The 17,692-nt window shown below is 37.7% G+C and overlaps 3 protein-coding genes across 7 annotated transcripts; 1 reads left to right on the top strand and 2 right to left on the bottom strand.

The window, feature by feature from the left end:
* Window positions 1–458: 458 nt before the first annotated feature.
* Window positions 459–2,109, top strand: LOC128894456 (eukaryotic translation initiation factor 3 subunit I). Its single transcript, XM_054156177.1, has 5 exons — window positions 459–620; window positions 850–1,096; window positions 1,195–1,475; window positions 1,550–1,750; window positions 1,819–2,109. Exons 1-5 carry the CDS (start codon window positions 618–620, stop codon window positions 2,065–2,067), a joined length of 981 nt encoding a protein of 326 aa, XP_054012152.1. The 5' UTR covers window positions 459–617; the 3' UTR covers window positions 2,068–2,109.
* Window positions 2,110–2,176: 67 nt separating this feature from the next.
* On the bottom strand, window positions 2,177–6,252 carry LOC128894455 (poly [ADP-ribose] polymerase). Its single transcript, XM_054156176.1, has 3 exons — window positions 5,850–6,252; window positions 5,179–5,320; window positions 2,177–5,104 (listed from the first exon to the last, which is right to left on the bottom strand). Exons 1-3 carry the CDS (start codon window positions 5,961–5,963, stop codon window positions 2,394–2,396), a joined length of 2,967 nt encoding a protein of 988 aa, XP_054012151.1. The 5' UTR covers window positions 5,964–6,252; the 3' UTR covers window positions 2,177–2,393.
* A 608-nt stretch (window positions 6,253–6,860) lies between these two features.
* LOC128895001 (uncharacterized) lies at window positions 6,861–17,643 on the bottom strand. Of its 5 annotated transcripts, none has more exons than XM_054157169.1 (9): window positions 16,539–17,643; window positions 14,852–14,945; window positions 11,785–14,145; window positions 11,586–11,674; window positions 10,319–10,456; window positions 9,349–9,525; window positions 9,107–9,229; window positions 8,867–8,971; window positions 6,861–8,757 (listed from the first exon to the last, which is right to left on the bottom strand). In XM_054157169.1, the coding sequence occupies exons 2-9, from the start codon at window positions 14,919–14,921 to the stop codon at window positions 8,443–8,445; spliced, it is 3,378 nt and encodes a 1,125-aa protein (XP_054013144.1). In that variant the 5' UTR covers window positions 14,922–14,945; window positions 16,539–17,643; the 3' UTR covers window positions 6,861–8,442. The 5 variants fall into 5 exon arrangements, with proteins under 5 accessions (XP_054013144.1, XP_054013143.1, XP_054013146.1 ...); XM_054157168.1 differs by lacking the exon at window positions 16,539–17,643 and adding an exon at window positions 16,268–16,478; XM_054157171.1 differs by lacking the exon at window positions 16,539–17,643 and adding an exon at window positions 15,609–16,218.
* Between the last annotated feature and the right edge of the window lie 49 nt (window positions 17,644–17,692).

The raw sequence follows: 17,692 nt of genomic DNA, 5'->3' as shown, positions 1-17,692 counted from the left end.
GATGGCGCCACTGATACCTTTAATCAATTATTGTTTATTATTGTTTTCGTAAATGCATAATTAATACGATTCTTTGCCTTACAATACTACATTATATTAGTTAATTTGTCTAATTTATTACTTCTAAGCATTATTTATTAATGCAGTAATAATTACAGACTTTTTAGTTAGTGGCGCCATCTAGGAGCAACAGTGAGAACTATCGCTCACTACAAGCTTGGGCGTTTTCCCACCGATGGCGCCACTGATATTAAACCACTGAAGTACACTAAATACCACTAAACTAAATAGTAGTAGAACTTATTTTGCAATATTTTTAGCCCTTTCTCTACATCACCGTTTTTAAAGTACTTGATGCGCTATTTTACACATTTACACATTTTAGTTAGGGCACGACAAAAGCACTTCAAGTATCTCTAACTTCAAGTAAAGACCCTAGCATCTGTAACTTCAATTCAAATTTGATATATCCACAAAAGATTGGTCTCCCTGGTTTTTCCTTTCTACTATATTGAAGCATTCGTGTCCTTGCTGCAAGTATTTTGATTGCTTCAACAATCGAATGTTCTTTAGTTGACATCTTAATCGTTATATTTACTTACACATTTCAACACATAATGGTTAGTTAATCAATGGTATCATCATATTTGTATCTTGTGCTCTAATCTAAATTTTGAGTGAAATATAAAGACATGTGACAGCATAACCTTCATGACATTATTTCTGTCTTAAAAATGTCATCGTTCGTTACATTTAAGTTCATTTTCTTTTTCTTTTTTACGATTTCTAAATTTATTATTAAAATGTGTGATACAACTGCATAGTAATAAATTTATTATTCCGCTACAGAAACCCCTGATGTTACATGGGCACGAACGTGCCATAACAAAAATCAAGTATAATAGAGAGGGAGATTTATTATTCTCGTCGAGTAAAGATAAGAAACCGAATGTTTGGTACTCTTTAAATGGAGAACGCCTTGGAACTTTCAATGGTCACAACGGTTCTGTGTGGTGTATCGATGTTAATTGGGACACAACAAGATTTCTGTCTGGCAGTGGTGATAATTCGTTAAGAGTCTGGGATTGCCAAACTGGTTTGTACTTTACTTTTAGTATACTTCCTATTTAAACGAATATCAAATTTTCACTAACAAAGTAATCTTTATATATTTACATCTTAACTTGTATCTAGGAAAAGAAATAGGTGTCCTCCACACGAATAGTTCTGTAAGAACATGTAGCTTCAGTTATTCAGCGAATCTTGCTGTTTACTCTACAGACAAAGCATTGGGTCACCAATGTGAAATGTTTATCATAGACATCAGAAATGTTGATGCCGTATTATCGCAAGATGATGTGATCTCTAGAATTGCAGTCAATGGTCCCAGAATCTCTGCTATATTGTGGGGTGCTTTAGATGAGACAATTATTACTGGACACGAAGATGGTGAAATTGCACTTTGGGACGTACGAGTACGTAATACATTTTCTTACGATATTATTGTCAACGGTACTTTGAATCATCGCTCAATTTTATTTATTTATAGACGAGGAAAAAAATGTCGAGTGTCAAAGGACACAAATCTCAAATAAACGACATGCAATTTAATAAAGATGGAACCATGTTTGTAACTGCTTCGAAAGATAATACTGCAAGATTATTTGACAGCGAATCATTGGTCTTACTAAAAACATATAAAACAGAAAGACCTGTGAATTCTGCCACAATTTCTCCAATCTTTGATCACGTATGTTTCCCATCTAACAGTAAAAAAATATAGTTTATCAGATTTTACGAAAAATTACATTTTTCTAGGTGGTTCTTGGAGGTGGTCAAGACGCTATGGACGTAACGACAACGTCCACTCGCCAAGGAAAGTTCGATTCTCGATTTTTCCATTTAGTATTCGAAGAAGAATTCGCGCGTTTGAAAGGGCATTTTGGCCCGATTAACTCTCTTGCTTTCCATCCCAATGGACGTAGCATATCGACGGGTGGTGAGGACGGTTATGTTCGTATTAATACATTCGACCAATCTTATTTCGATTTCCATTTCGAGTACTAATTTTGTGGAATGAAAAAAATAAATATATATCGACCAAATAAACAGTGCAAATTATTTTCTTCCAATCGATTTCCTCTAAATTTAGGAACGACGAGTAAAAACATCTCGATAGTATGAATAAATTTATTTTTTGAACGCATATAAAAAAAAAAACTTAATACATATACTGTATTTATGGAAACTATCAATATTCTTATCAGATTCATATAGGAGGTAGTATCGTAAATATATTTTAAATATTTAATATACGAAGACGCGTTTTATTGGGCATAACGCACGAAATCAATGTTGTAACATCGTTAACAAGCTCGGTTGCTTAAAAAACATTACGTTTTGTACCTGAATTTCATTTTCAACAAGTACCGCGCCTTTACCTGAGCAACGTCGTACACGATATATTCATTATACAATAAAGTCGACTTCTTTGGTAGTTTGGCACGTACAGGTGGACCATAAGGAACTTCAACGTTATCTTCCATTTTATAAACGCACTCAGGATCGGGTTCCGTTTGTCCGCGACCAAGCGTCGAATGTTTGCCGCTCGGCAATTTCTCGATGTAATCTGCTTGGTACCTCTCGTACATGTTACCCAACGCTACTTCGCAAAGTAACAATAATCCGGTAGGACTTTCGCTGTTTGTACAACAATAGTTGGCGGATTTCGAGACCATATCCGCGAAGTATATACCTTTACCGAACATGTAACCCGTAACAGGTGCTTCCGGTGGAGCTATTCTTAATCCCTGAGAAATTATACCAGCGAAATTGGTGGTTCTAGAACCGTGCCACAGTAACTTCTTATTATTCAATTTCTTGAATGGCTTGTATCTAGTATCTTCCCCTTGTCTATTAACAACAAATACATCTTCGATTTCGAGTTCGTATTGCGTATGAGTTTGCGCGTGAGTATTCTTCACGTATTGTTGAATGACCGTGTATTCTTTGCTATCTTTGCTCAATACTTTGATATCCGTCTTAAGTTGTTCATAATGAGCGTCAAGCGGGTTCTTCGATTGGTCAGTTTTGGAATGTAAAAGAGAGTATGCGATCTCCATCTCGAGTAACGCATCCAACATTTCGCACTTGGCGTGAATCTCTTCGACCGTATCCAAGATCTTTGGATCAGCTACACCGAAGCTGTGAGGTATCAAGCTGTAAAATTTATTAGATGCGTCAACCAACATCATTCGCTCGACCTTTTCGTTCTTCAATAACGTCTGGAGATCCGTCAACACCGCGTACGCTTTCTGTATTTGTTTCTTCGATAATTTCCCAAGGGGCATTTTATCCGTGTCGATTTCGAACTCTGCCATTACCTTCTTCATGTTTCCTTCGTCGAATATCAATTTCATCAAATCTTGCACCGGCTGCTCCAAATTGCTTTTAATGTCAGAGTTCAATTGAGTCGAGACTTCGTCTTCGACATCGACGTCCATCGGATACATTTTATGAGGCACTTTAACAAAATGTTCTCTCTGACTCCATCTATTCCCAGACTTTTCTTCGTAAAGATGCTCAAACTGTTCTATACAGTCTTCTAACGCTAACTTATCCAGTTTTGTACCACCAATTGTTGTTCCTATTCTACCCCAGCTTCTGAACAACCAGAACGTGTTCTGTTTGTCGTGCTTCAAAATCTGCAACTTGTAGAAACTGTTCTTTTTAGTTTGTATGTCGGCGAGTGCCAATGTAACGGTGTATTTGGTGTTACCGCTTTGGTATACGTGCGCAATATCTTCCACGCCGCTGTCTGGATCGACCGTTCCGCCGCCCTTTAATTTCAATTTCATTTTACCGGACCCCGACTTCTCGAATATACTTTTACCTTTACTTTTCGAGACGGATTTCTCTGCCACGGACTTAATTCTGTCGGATAAATCGCCGCCCCAACTTGAAATCGTCTTTTTCGCAATGAGCGGAACAGCGGACGTCGTATAATCTTTCGCTTCGTCGATGAAATCTTCGGTAATTACTTGAATATTAAGATCTTTAGCTTGTTCCATTTTCTTGCTCATCTTGTCTATTTCATTTTGAGTGGATATAACCGCTGCCAAGTTTTCGTGAATTCTCGCATTTACGTCTCCTCCCAGAAGCAATATGTTTCTTTTCAAAGTCTCTTTATCTTTCTTTGTACGGCCTATAATAGCGAATTCCATATGCTTCAAGGGCTTTGATTTTCCTTCGATTTTAGGTCCAGAGTCGACTTCGTCTTCTTTTTTAACTAGGCTAGACGTCGATGGCGCGGTGACCTTGATGATCCTCCTTTTGACTTTGGTCTTTAGGAGTTTGATATCTGGGTATGACTCTTTCAAATCCGACGGTATCGAAACCTTTTTTCTTTTAGGGTCTTGAGTCGTGTATTCGCATTTAGTCCATTCTGTCAAGTCCCCGGTACATTTATATCCAACCCCTGAAGTATACACGAGCTGCCCGCTGCATTTTGGACATGGCTTTAAAGCTCCGAAGCAAATTACATCGGATAAGCGATCCAGTATAGCCGATACTCCTTCCGGTATTTGCTGCTCGTTTTTCTCTAATATAGCAATAAGATCGTTCTTTTTTATGGGAGACAGGATGTCCCTAGTTTTAAATAGTTCGTCATTTTGCTTTTTCATTTCTGTCTCTTCCTCCGCATCCTCTGGCTCGTCTTTAATTTTTTTAACCGCCGGAGGACCGTCGGATTTAATTTTCGGCAACGAATTTTTAACTTTCTTCTGATCATCTTTGGAAAGACCTTCTATACCAGGCAGTAAATCGCCACTTTCGTAAAATTGTATTTCATCCCTTACTTTGACGAAGCATTCGAGATGATACCATCTGTCGATACCACCAAATCTTTTTCCTTTCTCGCTTTCGAAATCTTTCTTCGATACTCTAATCTCCTCTTTCACTATTTTCTCTTCGCACGCTATGCAGACCGATTTGTTAGATTTTGCGTATTGAACCGTGAAATCTTTCAGAAGGTTATTCTTTACGCTGCCACTGGCACGTTTCTTCCCTCTTCCGCTCGCAGGTACTGGAAGCTTGCTTGCTTCCTCTGTAAAAGAACATCTTCTTTATGAAAATTGTGTACAGTATTAAATAATATATATAACGTTGCAACAAACAAACCTATTTTTTTCTCAATATCCTTCTGGTCGTCCCAACGTATGTTATCAAAATTTGCAATGTCCGCGGTAGTCTTTGGCCTCTGTTTCAAGAAAAAACAAGAGACGTGATACCACTTGGGCATCTTTCCATCGTGGACAGGACTCTGAAAGTTCAATTTTTCTATTTAGAAAGATACAAAAGTGCATTTACATTGCAGTTAAAGATGGTAAAACAACGATATACAAGAACAAATCTTCATAAGTAAACTACAAATTAACTTTGCTATTAACTCTTTGCACTCGAGTCTTTTTTTTCTAGCAACTCGAGATGTTTCTTAACATTCTATTGCTTTGAGTTCTAAGCTATCGTGATTTTAGAACGAGGTCACCTTTACCTCACCAACAATCATTTTATTTATACGTCCAGCTCCAAAGAAATTGAACCTGAAAACTTTGGGTATTGTAGATTTGCTGCATGAAACCTAATGGTGACTGAGAGTCACCTCTCGAATGCAAAGGGTTAAAATTCATAAAATACATATAGTCAATTACTAATATGTCGCATAGCATCGAAGGTATTAAATATTGGTCGAAGAAAGATTGTTTCGTGTTAAAAGTCCTTCATCGGTGTCAATAATGACGTATTACAACTTCGTAAAACATTCAGATTTTTGCACGTCGTATGATACATACCTGTACAACAACGGCCAACCTCAGCACATCCTTCTCGATTGATTTCCTGCAATTTTGACACAAAGACCGTGAACTCTTCGCGTATTCGACAGAATACGGCAAATCGACATCCATTATTCTATTAACATTCACTCTAATAACAGCTTCGAAGCGAAAACACACAATGAGGATTTTTCGTTCGGCGTCTCGTGGATGTAATTGGATGCGATTACCGGTTCGCCCGCCAAATTCTGATACGTTCAGAAGCGCAATGTGCTTTCTCACACAAACGCAATGTGTACAGGACAAAGAATTACAATTTAACAATAGTAAATTATATAAACGCAACGTGTATAACTTTCTTTAAAAAAAAAACATACGCGCACAAATTTCCGTTGAGAAATAATGGAATAAATTCGGAACAAATGTTCGGAAATGCAACGGCGATTGTTTCGTTAAAGTGCGCATTAAGTTCGAACCGGAAATAAAATTTATTTTCGTACATATATTTATTGTTTCGTATTTTGTATAATTAATTTGCTCGAGGGAAATTAAATTGTTTGATTTCCGAATATAAACGTGCTAAGTAGTTTGGTAAAATTGTTGAAAATCACGCATTGGAAACGAATTTGTTCTTTCACTACTCGGACCAAAAATTGAAATGTATTGTTATTTGAATAGGATATAACTAATGCGTCTTATTTGGCTGTCTCGTTTATTCGAAGAGAGAGATGCGAAACAAAGAAAAGAGTTTAAATGGAAAATTTAATAAATTATAGGTAATTAATTTAATAACGGTCGTTTACTTTGAACTATTTCAAAAATTTGGAGAGATAGTGATAGGTTCGAAGATTTATCAGGCGAACATTTTCCAAACTATTACTTTTGAACGTATCTGTTTACCATAAACATAAACTTTCGAGTGGTTTTATTAACAGATAAAATTTTATTAAAATAAAAAGATACTTGTTACAAATGTTCAGTACTATTTCAGACAACTAGAATGGTTCCTTAAATGAAATAAAACCATAATACAATGTTGGTACACTTTATTTTAATAATCATATAATATTGTACAAATTATTACAGTAAACTATATATTTCTGTAATTACGTTTATGAATGTTTCTCTGTTTTACCAACATGACTTGCCATGACGGCGGCAAGTGGGTAGAATGAAATAATACAGCCGTATAGTGCAAAAACGCACCATGTGATTTCCTTCGTTTAATGCATTTTTTCGTCTAAAATTATGTTCTACAATAACGTACAAAACTTATCAAGAAAGAATCGAAATTATTAAATTAAACTTGTTACTTTTTTCAACTATCTACATATCAATATAAGCCTATTATCAATCCAGAGTGCATACAAGAAGATAATTAAATATCTCTTCTTATATCACGCTATCGCTATACTAGAATAATTTTGCGTATTTATATATATAATATTTTTTTCTGTATATTATATATATACATACAGAAATATGAATATACGTCGCGATGTGTGCTAATAAGTTCAATGCTCCATGACAGATTTTACCGTTTCTTTTTTTTTCTCTTTTTTTTTTTAACAGAAAAAATGTATACACATTATGTGTGCCATCCTATTTTATTGATATAATCCTTTATATTATACTCTATGTTAATGTACATTTTTGTTCTTATAAAAGCGCAAAAATAAAACTGAACGTTTTATTACAATACTTGTGATCGAAGATTTCAACTTATAGCAATAGATACAATTTACAACTTTAAAGGTCTCTGACGTTACAACTTATTTCATACACGCAACTTTACGAAACGTTTACAAATTAAGCAGCGAATTATACGTTCCCACATTCGTCGCTTAAAAATACGATGGCGAAATTAAAAAAAAAAAAGAAAGGAAAAAAAGAGAGAAGTGTACACATGATAGAAAAACTTTGAGACGAAACTATCGATACATGTTACAATACCAAAAGATATCTCGGGACAGTCTAGGGCACTCTGGTTAATTAGTACAATTTGTTACTTCGTATATCGTTCAGAAATTGTTTTGTAACGTGATGCGTAAACGTATCGAATATGTAGAGTAAGGGCAATACATCGTTCGTTGCCCTACGCAATCGTATTAGCGTTATTAACAAAATAGAATTAATTCAAATATATTTGTCTTAGAAAAAGAATTTATATTATAGTGAATTTGCTATGTAAGAGTGATTTCGCAATATGACCTGCGAGTGTTGCATAAAATGTAAATACACTTAATATTTATAGGTTTTCATAGGCGTGTAGGTCAGGAGTATGCAGCTCTAGGATTAACCAAGGAATTAGACTGAAGGCCACCCTTTAATATTTTTACAGTCTATTTTATGTATGTCCGATAACAACAATAAAAATTCTTAAATAAATATATTGGTATAATCATTGATGGAATATTATTACGCAATCAACTAGTTTTTTTTTGCCAAGAGTTGTAAGTTTATGTGTTTGTAATTGCGTCTTAAGCATAATATGCATACACATGTACACGGCACGTCAAGTCACTGTGTACTACAATGACCAGTATGGAGTACCACAAATTTACGTAAAATTCAGTAAGACAAGACACATGTATCACTCTGCTGATCATTGCTATTTTCCTCTGCCTTGAGATGCACCCGACCTGGTTGTAGGTTTTGCTGGTTGTGGAATAATCGTAATTTCATCATTGATCTTCAACGGTTTCAGAAGGGAGTCATTGGATCTGGACGATGGAGATGAAGGTGTGTTCTTCTTATCCATTACTCGTTTGGCTACGACACTGTGTGCCGAGTAAACGTGATTCTCAAACTGCTTATACATTCCAAACGTGGCAGTGCAAACTGTACACTTATAAGATAGATGCGCAGGTTTTAGTGTCATTCCGTGATCTCGCGCGACATGATTTAGTAATTTCCATTGATACACCTAAAAATTAAGATCCGCAACTCTCAAATAACATGCTGTTCAAACGTCATAACCTTCAGGTACGAACATGTACAATTTTGTATGTTAGATAACGCAAAGATAAACTTACCCTGCCACAAGCGGGACAGCGACCTGCATCCTTTCCTTTATTTGCTGCTTCTTGCATACTAGATGTGACCAGTCCATGGGACCCAAGTAAGTGTCTTTCGAGACCCTGTAAGAATATACACGCAATACTATTATAGTCCCGTTTTTATACGCGGCTATTCTAAAAGGAAAACGCACGATGAAGAAACAAACAAAAAATTACGTTAAAGCAAGAATTATGAATACAACAATAGAGTCGTACCTGATCTGTGAAAAACCGAAACTGACATTTTTGGCAGTTCAATGGAGGTCTATTGTAGATCATCTTTGGATGTATTTTTACTTTGTGGATCCACTGCATGTGATTACGTAGTTGTTCTAGATCCTGAAAAGAATATTCAACTTCGCACAATAAATAAGGCACGTTTATTATCTGTTCATGTCGATTTAAATGTTTAGCTTTACGCGATTTAGTATTGTTGTTATTGTTGTTATAACTCTTACCTTAATATAACCGTCGCAGATCTCGCATATAACAAATGTAGTTTTCCCCCCTGCTTTTGATGAAGTTCCAGAACCAGGAACAGAGGTTTGTGACGTCGTACGCGGTAGCGGAGTTATAGATATACTTGGTTGACTCAACAGCTTCGCTGTGGGATTTTTTGGACTGGTTGTTGTATTCTGAAAAATATAAAGCAAATCAATTATTTTAAAGACAATTGTGTACAAAATAATCCAATATTATTTTATAAAAGAATATTTGGTATTATATCAAGTAACGTGTCCACCTAAAAATTGTATACAGTGTAAATGGAAATTTCCAATTATTTTGTCTAGAGTGATCTGTGTACGGTTTGTTATAAAATTTTGCAACAATTATACATTTTGTTTTCTTGTTTTTAAATTTTCTTACATTTGATTGTCATAATTTAACCCTTCGTGGATCACGAGTCGGGAAAATCACCATAAATTAACAAAAATTGATTTCCTTAATATATATATATATATATATGTAACGGTTCATTTAATTAAAATAAAATTGTTACTATTCACCCACAATGGGTTAAATATATGAACGAGTAGTTACTTTTTTAATAGCAAAATAATTTCAAACGTTTGCAAATCTTTTCACTTTTATTAGAAAGTGCAATTTAATTTTTCTTTTTTTTCAAAATATATAAACGCTAAGATTATATCGATATGACATTGGACAGGTTTCCATAATGCAACATACTACAGGGACAAAAAACATTGCTGAAATCAATAATTGCAGAAACTAGTTGCATCGCACACTAATGATATGTAGCTATGACTTTGAAAACGTTGTTAAGTCCTATAAGCGATTATACGTAGCTTTAATTATGGAAAAATCTTAAGAAACCGGTTATGAAAGCCTTTTACACCCGCGGAACACATCATCCATGCGATCACAAAATCAATTTAATCTTCCTGGTAGTTTCCAATATTTATTTACCTGTGACGAGGACAACCTAGAGAGAGAGTCGATTACGTTGGGTACAAGTGCAATGGGTGTGGGTTGACCGGAACTGCCGCCGCTACTGCTACTCACTCCCGAGACAGCCGACATGACAGTCCCAGAGCCACCCACCACCTGTCACCACCCATATATTTTTTACTAATTCCTAAATTTTATGTTTACTTGAATTTGTGAACCTGTATTTTAAATTCGTACACGAATTCGTATTAAAAAAAAAGGACATGCTGTTATGTATGTACAGAACGAAATTACTGTATAGTCTAGTCGATGGATAAATAAAAAAAAAAAGGAGTACCTAAGGTGTAGGTAAATGAAATGAATATACAGTAAAACCTCGATCGGATTTAATTTGAATCTTTATGTTATATGCCGTTCGATTCTTCGCAGTAAAATTGGATAATTTCTTTAAGACTGTCTGCGCGACTGTGTCACCTCAATTTTAGCACCTCTTCAGTAGGTAGCGTTAATATCTCGCCAATAATACTAAAATAAACATGAAATATGATAAACTGTACGATTCCACTTCTGAATAAAATAAATATCATTTTTAGTTATTCTTAAGAAACAAGAAAACATTCCCTAAGTCCGATCAGTTCGTTAAATCAGGATTTTACTGTACTCTCTTTTTACCAAAGAAAGTAGAACATAACGTTTTCTACAACAGAAGACTGTAAACTTTCACGATATTTGTTGTAATAATGTAATAACTGAGTTAGTAATTTTGTTGTCTAAAATTTCCTGTGGTGACTGTGTGAATATTTATTACATTCAAAGTAATATTCCTTTCATTAACATTTCTTACATATTGTACATTATACCAAGAATAATTGCAACATGTAACTTCAAGAAAATATGAAAGTATAGGTGTGTACTATGCATATCATGTGTGTGCTATACATTACAAGTAAAATATATTACTTCAGGGGCATGACTTTACAAGATTATCATTGCCCTTTTAATGTATCGTTAAGTTTAGCCAACACTGAGTTAACATATAAAATGTCTCGCTCGAAACAACCCACCTAATTAACTTCGAAACGTAAAACGATCGGTGATCATAAAAACTGAAAGGAGTATCTTCGAAAGGAAAATTTGTCTAAAATAGATAATTCGGTGAACTGTTTAGAGTAGAACACCTTATACGATATAAAATGAATTATTCTGCTATAAGAATATTATCTTATTCGAATCTTATTCTCGATAATTTATTGAAGGAATTACGTAAAATGGAAATAACTATTACCTGAAATATTTGGTTACTACCGAACTGGTACGAAGTAGGGACCAATAAACCAGAAGATGTTGGACGATACATCATTCCTGCAACATTATCTAAAACATATGCAATTAATTATAATCGTATATTTACAAAAAAAAAAAACAAAAAAAAAAGTTTTAATCTGAAATTTTAATTCATTCAGTTCAAAACAGTAAACGTTTACCTTGCCGCATTGTCGTACCACCCGGTCGCAACGTTTTCAATTCCGAGTACCTTGGTTGCATAGGTGGCCGTCCTCTTCCACGACCGGTGATAGGAGCAGGAAGTAATTTTGGTAAAAGCGGTTGTGGTCCTTTACCACTCATTGCCATGGCAAGGGCGTTGGGATTAGTTGGTCCGGGTCTTGCTCGATTTAGTCTCGGAATCTTCGCCGGGGGTTCCCAATCAGCGGCTGGCTCCAAATTCTTTTCCGGTCTGAATTTCTTGGTGCAAGCAAGTATATGCCGAGTAAGTTTCCCTTTTTGGTTATCTTCGAACGGACAATTCGGACATTGATGAAAAGCTGGACCGCGCTCCAACCTCCCGCGAGTATTGTGTTCTGCTTCCATATGAAATAAGATATCGTGAGGACTACGCACTTCGATCGGACAGAAGTTACATTTATAGACATAGTTGCGCATATGTGGAGTTTCTAAATGATGCTGCATGACTAAGGTCGATTCTGTTTTAAAATTACAGAATTCACATTTCTTCAGTTCTAAGTGGAATGGTTCATTATTTTCTTTACTAAATTCTAAGTTCTTGATGAGTGAATTTATAGCTAATTGAGTTTCAGCGGACGTGCTGCCCTTGCCTTGTTTACGTTTTTGAGTCCGTAAAAGATCAGTTTGCACGTATTCTTGAACAAGGTTCACTCCAATTTGCATGAAAAATTTTCCCAGCGGTAAATCGAAGTAAGTCATTACTTTATTCCTATCGTCCTGCCTGACGTCGGGTTTGTCACTTACGTTACTAAGTCCAGGCTCGATTAAATCTACCGAACTGTCGCCTCCTTTATCTTCTCCGTCCTTTTTTACCTTAGAACTTCCTTCGCCTTCGCTCTCTTCGTTTTTATCTTTATTTTTTTGACTCGAATCTGACGAGTCATCGTTACATTCTTCTCCTTTGTTCTCTTCTAGATTCTGCTTGCTTCTTTCTTCCTGCTCTTCCTTCTCTTTCTCCTTTAAACATTGCTCCAATTTTGAGACAAAGTCTTTTAATGGTTTCAGAGGCGGTTTTTCGTACACGTACGGTACTATAAAAGATGGTGCCTCCACGACGAACATATCGTCGGTTAGAGTAGGTAATATAGGAGGTGCAGGAGGTGTCACCGTAGTCATACTGCTGGTTTTAGGACTTAACTGTGCTGTTTTTGATGTCATGGGTACAGGGGTAATCGTCGTTCTCATATTAGGATACATCGTTTGCGTTGTCATACCCATGGGAACTACTGAAAAAGAGCTAGAACCAGAAACACTATGATGAGGTTTGTTGTTACTCACAGGAACACCACCACGCCCAGAAAGAATAGAATTTGTATCTATAATAACCAGGGTGGGCTCTTTTTTCCCTCCTTTCACAGACTTACTACCTGCCGCAATTTCTACTAAGCGTTTAGTATCGTTAACTACGATAGTAGTTTTACTATTTTTTATCGGTGATTTGAGTTTGGAATTCTCTTTATCTTTACTATCGATACCAGCCAAAGGATCTTCAGGCTTAATTTCTTCTATGTCAGAACCATCGTCTTCTACTTCTTCCTCTACTTCTTTTTCTATATAACTCGTCCTCTTTATATTACGAGTACTTCTTCTCGGCGTAATACTACTAAGGTCTACTTGTTTCCTTGGCTTCTTTTGCTTCGTGGGATCTTTATTGGTGCGTTCCGATGAAGAATTGTGACCATTCTTTGCGCTGTCCGTTATCTCTTCGATATCCGGACTCTCGCAGCTTCCGTTCTCCTCACAAATTTTCACGTCTGACGAATCCAAAATATTATCGGTAATATCGCTACTGTCGGTAAGTTGTATCTGTATATCACTACTGCCTGATAAATTATGGTCATCCTTTAGCGTAGAATTTTTCAAGGGGAACACATCGTCGTTATCGAATTGTATTTCTGTTATGTGCTCATCGAGACATTCCACGTCGGAGTTGTTACTCTGTTCGTCGACTTCCATAGCCTCACAACTCGTGTTTTTACACTTATCATCAGTTTTAGACACTTCACTAGAATTGTTCATCTCACTGATACCCTCGGGTGAATCAGACGTTTTAGAGTCAGTTTCGGAGTCAGACATATCACCCTCTTTATTCCCACTTGACTCTATTCTATCCTGCTCACTGTCTTCCGATTCTACATCTTCTCCTTCGATTTCAACTTCCATTCTATGTTCGTCCTCGTCATCTTCCTCGCCATTTTCCTCCCTCTCCCCTTCTGCCGCACTGTTAATTTCATCCGACACAAGATTGGATGCGTTATCCGCATCCGCAAATTCTTCTTTGTCATTATAATTTCCATTGACACCGTTCGGTATCACAACATCTGCAAAATACGAAAATCGTTTTTATGCAAGCAGGATTATTTGAGAACATTAAAAATGCAGGACTAGTGTATTGCATGTCATGAAGGGGTCTATTATCAATTCCATGTGAAAAGTTTAAAGGAGCAAAGTATTAGGTTGTCCCAAAAGTTTCTTTCGCTTCATTAATAAGTAATACATGCACAATAGTTTATGTTTTATGTTACATTACTGAATTATGCACGATTCATTTTGCTCCATTACTGTTTACAACATGAATATCTATGAAATTAGATTGTCTATTTATATAAACACGACCACATAAAATAATTGAGTGCAAGAAACGGAATCACGGAAGAAACTTTTGGGACAACCTAATATAAACATGAAATGGTTGAGAGGTCGATCATGAAATGTTAATTTTATTATCGCAAAGCGATAGAAAACATTTGTCGTTAACAAATTAACTCGTTACAAATGCATAATTGAAAAACATGATACAAAATACGGTCACAGAAGATGTGTTCTGGTTTAATGTCGTCTAAATTGTCTAGTCGGATGAAAAGAAGAGTACATTGAAACAGTAGAGTGATTGTCAACCAAAAATAAAAACAAATGCCAAAACAAGTATGATCTTTAGGCAAGAACTTGGGAGAACACACAGTGGAGAATGGAGAGGTTGATTGGGAAGAGTTGGTTTAATAGTTGCCAAGGAAGGGCAGAGCATACCTTTAAGAACCTTATCAGGACTGGCCTCAGATGAGTCCTTAACAGGGGGTTCTTCCAACGTGCCTTCCATGGGGCCACCACTGTACAAGTTGATCTAAACAATTAATAAGAACACTGGGATAAGCGGCTCGTGGCGACGACGCGTTTCATTACATCCACGACATGAACGCGAGGGCGGGGGAGAGGGAGGGAATTTTTAGCGGGGCCGAATTTTTCAAAATGGCGCTGCGAATTCCGTACTCCTATTTCCTTGTTCCCATAACCAACAAAGTTCGTGGTGATTTCGGAGTCGGGTCGACGACGCGATTCTCGGTCCGTGGGAAAAATCACGGTCGCGCACAGTCGTAAAAGAGAATTGGATAGGCGAACAGTCAGCCCACGGATGCGTGGAACAGATATCGTTCGGACGAGAAGGAGTCCTGTGAAGTATCTTGAATGGTTAGCGTCTCTCAGTCAGTCACCTGCACTCGCCAGCCACCGCGTCCGAGCGCCAGCCAGTCAGTCAGCCCTCCGCGTACCTCTCTTCTCAACCTTCGTAGCAACCTACCAACCTACACCTATTCCTACGACTTACACATCGAACTTTCGTCTTTCATACACATGCACACGACGGCGAAAGAGCGTGCACGTACGACCCATCGCTCGCTATCCGTAAGCGAGAGCGCGCTCGCGCGCGCGCGCGCGCAAACCTTCCTAACTCTATACATGCCGGACGAACCAACACGCCAACCACCTACGGAACAACCCTATGACCTACCGAATCCGATCATGACAGATCTCCCACGACGATATTACCCGCGAACGCCGTTTCCTTATCGAAACAGTTCACATCGGTCGGGACTAACAGAGAACCACGAACCACCAACGAACACAACGAACGCGAGTAAACGCACAAGACGAAGGAACTTTAGGAACTAGATCAGAGACGGGTAGAATCTCCTTCGAGTATCGCACATGACAAACAAAAACACCGTGCCAGCGTTTCGTTCAATTGGACGATCGTATGTGTCGCCATTCATTGGTTCGACGCGAAACACTGCTCGATTGTGTAACTTATCATTGTAACATTTATCGAGGAACGCGTGAAAAGTTGTTTATCTTCTATTATCGTTGTAAGAACCTTTTATCTAGATAAGAATGTGTCGCCCATCTCCGAACTAGATAAACGCGGACCGTTTCGTTAGATTATCTATAGCGATCCCGATCCACCCGACCGTCGGAGCTCCTAATCCGAGACACTCGACGAGAAGATTTGCTTAATTGTCTAGCGCGTTCTCGCGTCGACGACGACTTTTTTGAACGTTGCTCGGGGATCGAATCCACTATGGGAACGATGAAAAGAGACGAAGATGAAAGGCTCGTCTATGGATCCGCTCGAAGGACATATAGCGTTCCTAAAAAAGATGCTGAGCGTACTTTTAACCTACACTCGATGGTCATCCTGGTGAGGCACGCGTAGGTTCCGAGCGACGACGATATCGCGTTATTTGGAACATGAGAGATACGAGAGCGTTCGAGACAGCCGAAGTGATCCGGAGTAAGAGGAAACCCCGGTCGTTACGATCTCTGTACGGGCCATGTCTCGTGCTACTTAACTCGCTATTCACGGATCCCGGCGGTTCTACGAGGCAATGGAACGCGTATGAACTCCATCCGTATCCTGTCACCAGCCACAAATAATACGCACCTGACCGTTTTCCTCTCCTAAACGATTTTCCGATACCACGACATTTTTTTTTGTTCACAACCTGCGATCTTCAGTGGGGGCGACGAAGACTACGAATTCGTCCTTATACGCACGATACACGATTTATTCACAAAACCTGTAAATAGTGAACATTCATCGCTGAAAATTAGGCACCAGAGGGCAGGCGCGACGTTGGAAACGTTAAAAAGTTATGTCCAGGGCCGTCGCAAAGTCGTGGGGGCACCTCCGGTGCGAGGGGTTAAGCAGAAAACGAAACAGAAAGAAGGGGTCGCGGAACGGAACGGAAGAGAGGCTTTTCTCACGATTTCTCCAAGTCTGTCTCTACGCGGTATAGAGTCTATGTTGTATCTTTCGGTCACGTCCCTCCGTCGTTATTTTCACGTTTCGCGAACGGTTGCAAGAGTGTGCGGATAACGAAACGATTGTTTTCGAAAACAGCCGGGCTCCCTGCTGTTTTTGCTAACGTTCATTGGCGGATTAGAATCCCCATCACTTGGAACGGTAGTCAAACAACGATATCGATTAAGTACTTTTAATATTGAACGCGTCTGCTCTTGTTTTTCCTTTTTCGAAAAAGAAAAAAAAACAGAAGAAAAGAGAAATGCAACGCGATAAGAAGCAAATAGATCCGACAAATAGATTTCGACTCGCAACAGTCATCGAGAACGAAGTATACGGTAAAATGAAAAATAAATGCAACTAAATGATGAAATTTGTAAATATTGTTGTATATTTATGACGTTTCAATTGATATAATTAATTTAGATGTGGCCACGATTTTCCACGTTTCACGTATGGAACTCTGTCTCGTCCTCTAGAAACGTTCTACTGTTTATTTTGCTGATGGTGCGCTTGGGTAGGCGAAATTACGATACACGAAGATAACACAATCGAAAGAATAAACACTATGCTTTGATACGGTCTTAAACCAAATTAAATCAAACTTGACATGCAACTCGAGTAACGAACTCGAACGAAATTGAACGTTTCGCCGTTGTAATTTCCGTAAATAAGTCATGGACGATAATCGTTGAAATACAGGGTGTCCCGAAAACGTTGGAGTTCCTTGAAAGGGGTGGTTCGGGAGGTGATTTGAAACAACTTTTTCCTTAGCGAAAATGTTGTCCGAGGCT

This window comes from Hylaeus anthracinus, unplaced genomic scaffold, assembly GCF_026225885.1.
Source record: "Hylaeus anthracinus isolate JK02 unplaced genomic scaffold, UHH_iyHylAnth1.0_haploid 4, whole genome shotgun sequence".
Lineage (NCBI taxonomy): Eukaryota > Metazoa > Arthropoda > Insecta > Hymenoptera > Colletidae > Hylaeus > Hylaeus anthracinus.
Note: the sequence above shows the minus strand (reverse complement) of the source record. Positions and strands in the feature narration are given on the sequence as shown.

Bases quoted from the DNA above. Each gene is read 5' to 3' on its own strand.
- LOC128894456 (XM_054156177.1), top strand. The intron at 1,476-1,549 runs GTACGTAATACA...ATTTATTTATAG, and splicing joins TTGCACTTTGGGACGTACGA to ACGAGGAAAAAAATGTCGAG. The intron at 1,751-1,818 runs GTATGTTTCCCA...ACATTTTTCTAG, and splicing joins TTTCTCCAATCTTTGATCAC to GTGGTTCTTGGAGGTGGTCA.
- LOC128894455 (XM_054156176.1), bottom strand. From the start codon at position 5,963: ATGGATGTCGATTTGCCGTATTCTGTCGAATACGCGAAGAGTTCACGG. The intron at 5,321-5,849 runs GTATGTATCATA...TTGAACTTTCAG, and splicing joins GGTTGGCCGTTGTTGTACAG to AGTCCTGTCCACGATGGAAA. The intron at 5,105-5,178 runs GTTTGTTTGTTG...GTTCTTTTACAG, and splicing joins GGATATTGAGAAAAAAATAG to AGGAAGCAAGCAAGCTTCCA.
- LOC128895001 (XM_054157168.1), bottom strand. From the start codon at position 16,291: ATGACCATCGAGTGTAGGTTAAAA. The intron at 9,230-9,348 runs GTAAGAGTTATA...TATTCTTTTCAG, and splicing joins TCTGCGACGGTTATATTAAG to GATCTAGAACAACTACGTAA. The intron at 8,972-9,106 runs GTACGACTCTAT...ATATTCTTACAG, and splicing joins TTCGGTTTTTCACAGATCAG to GGTCTCGAAAGACACTTACT.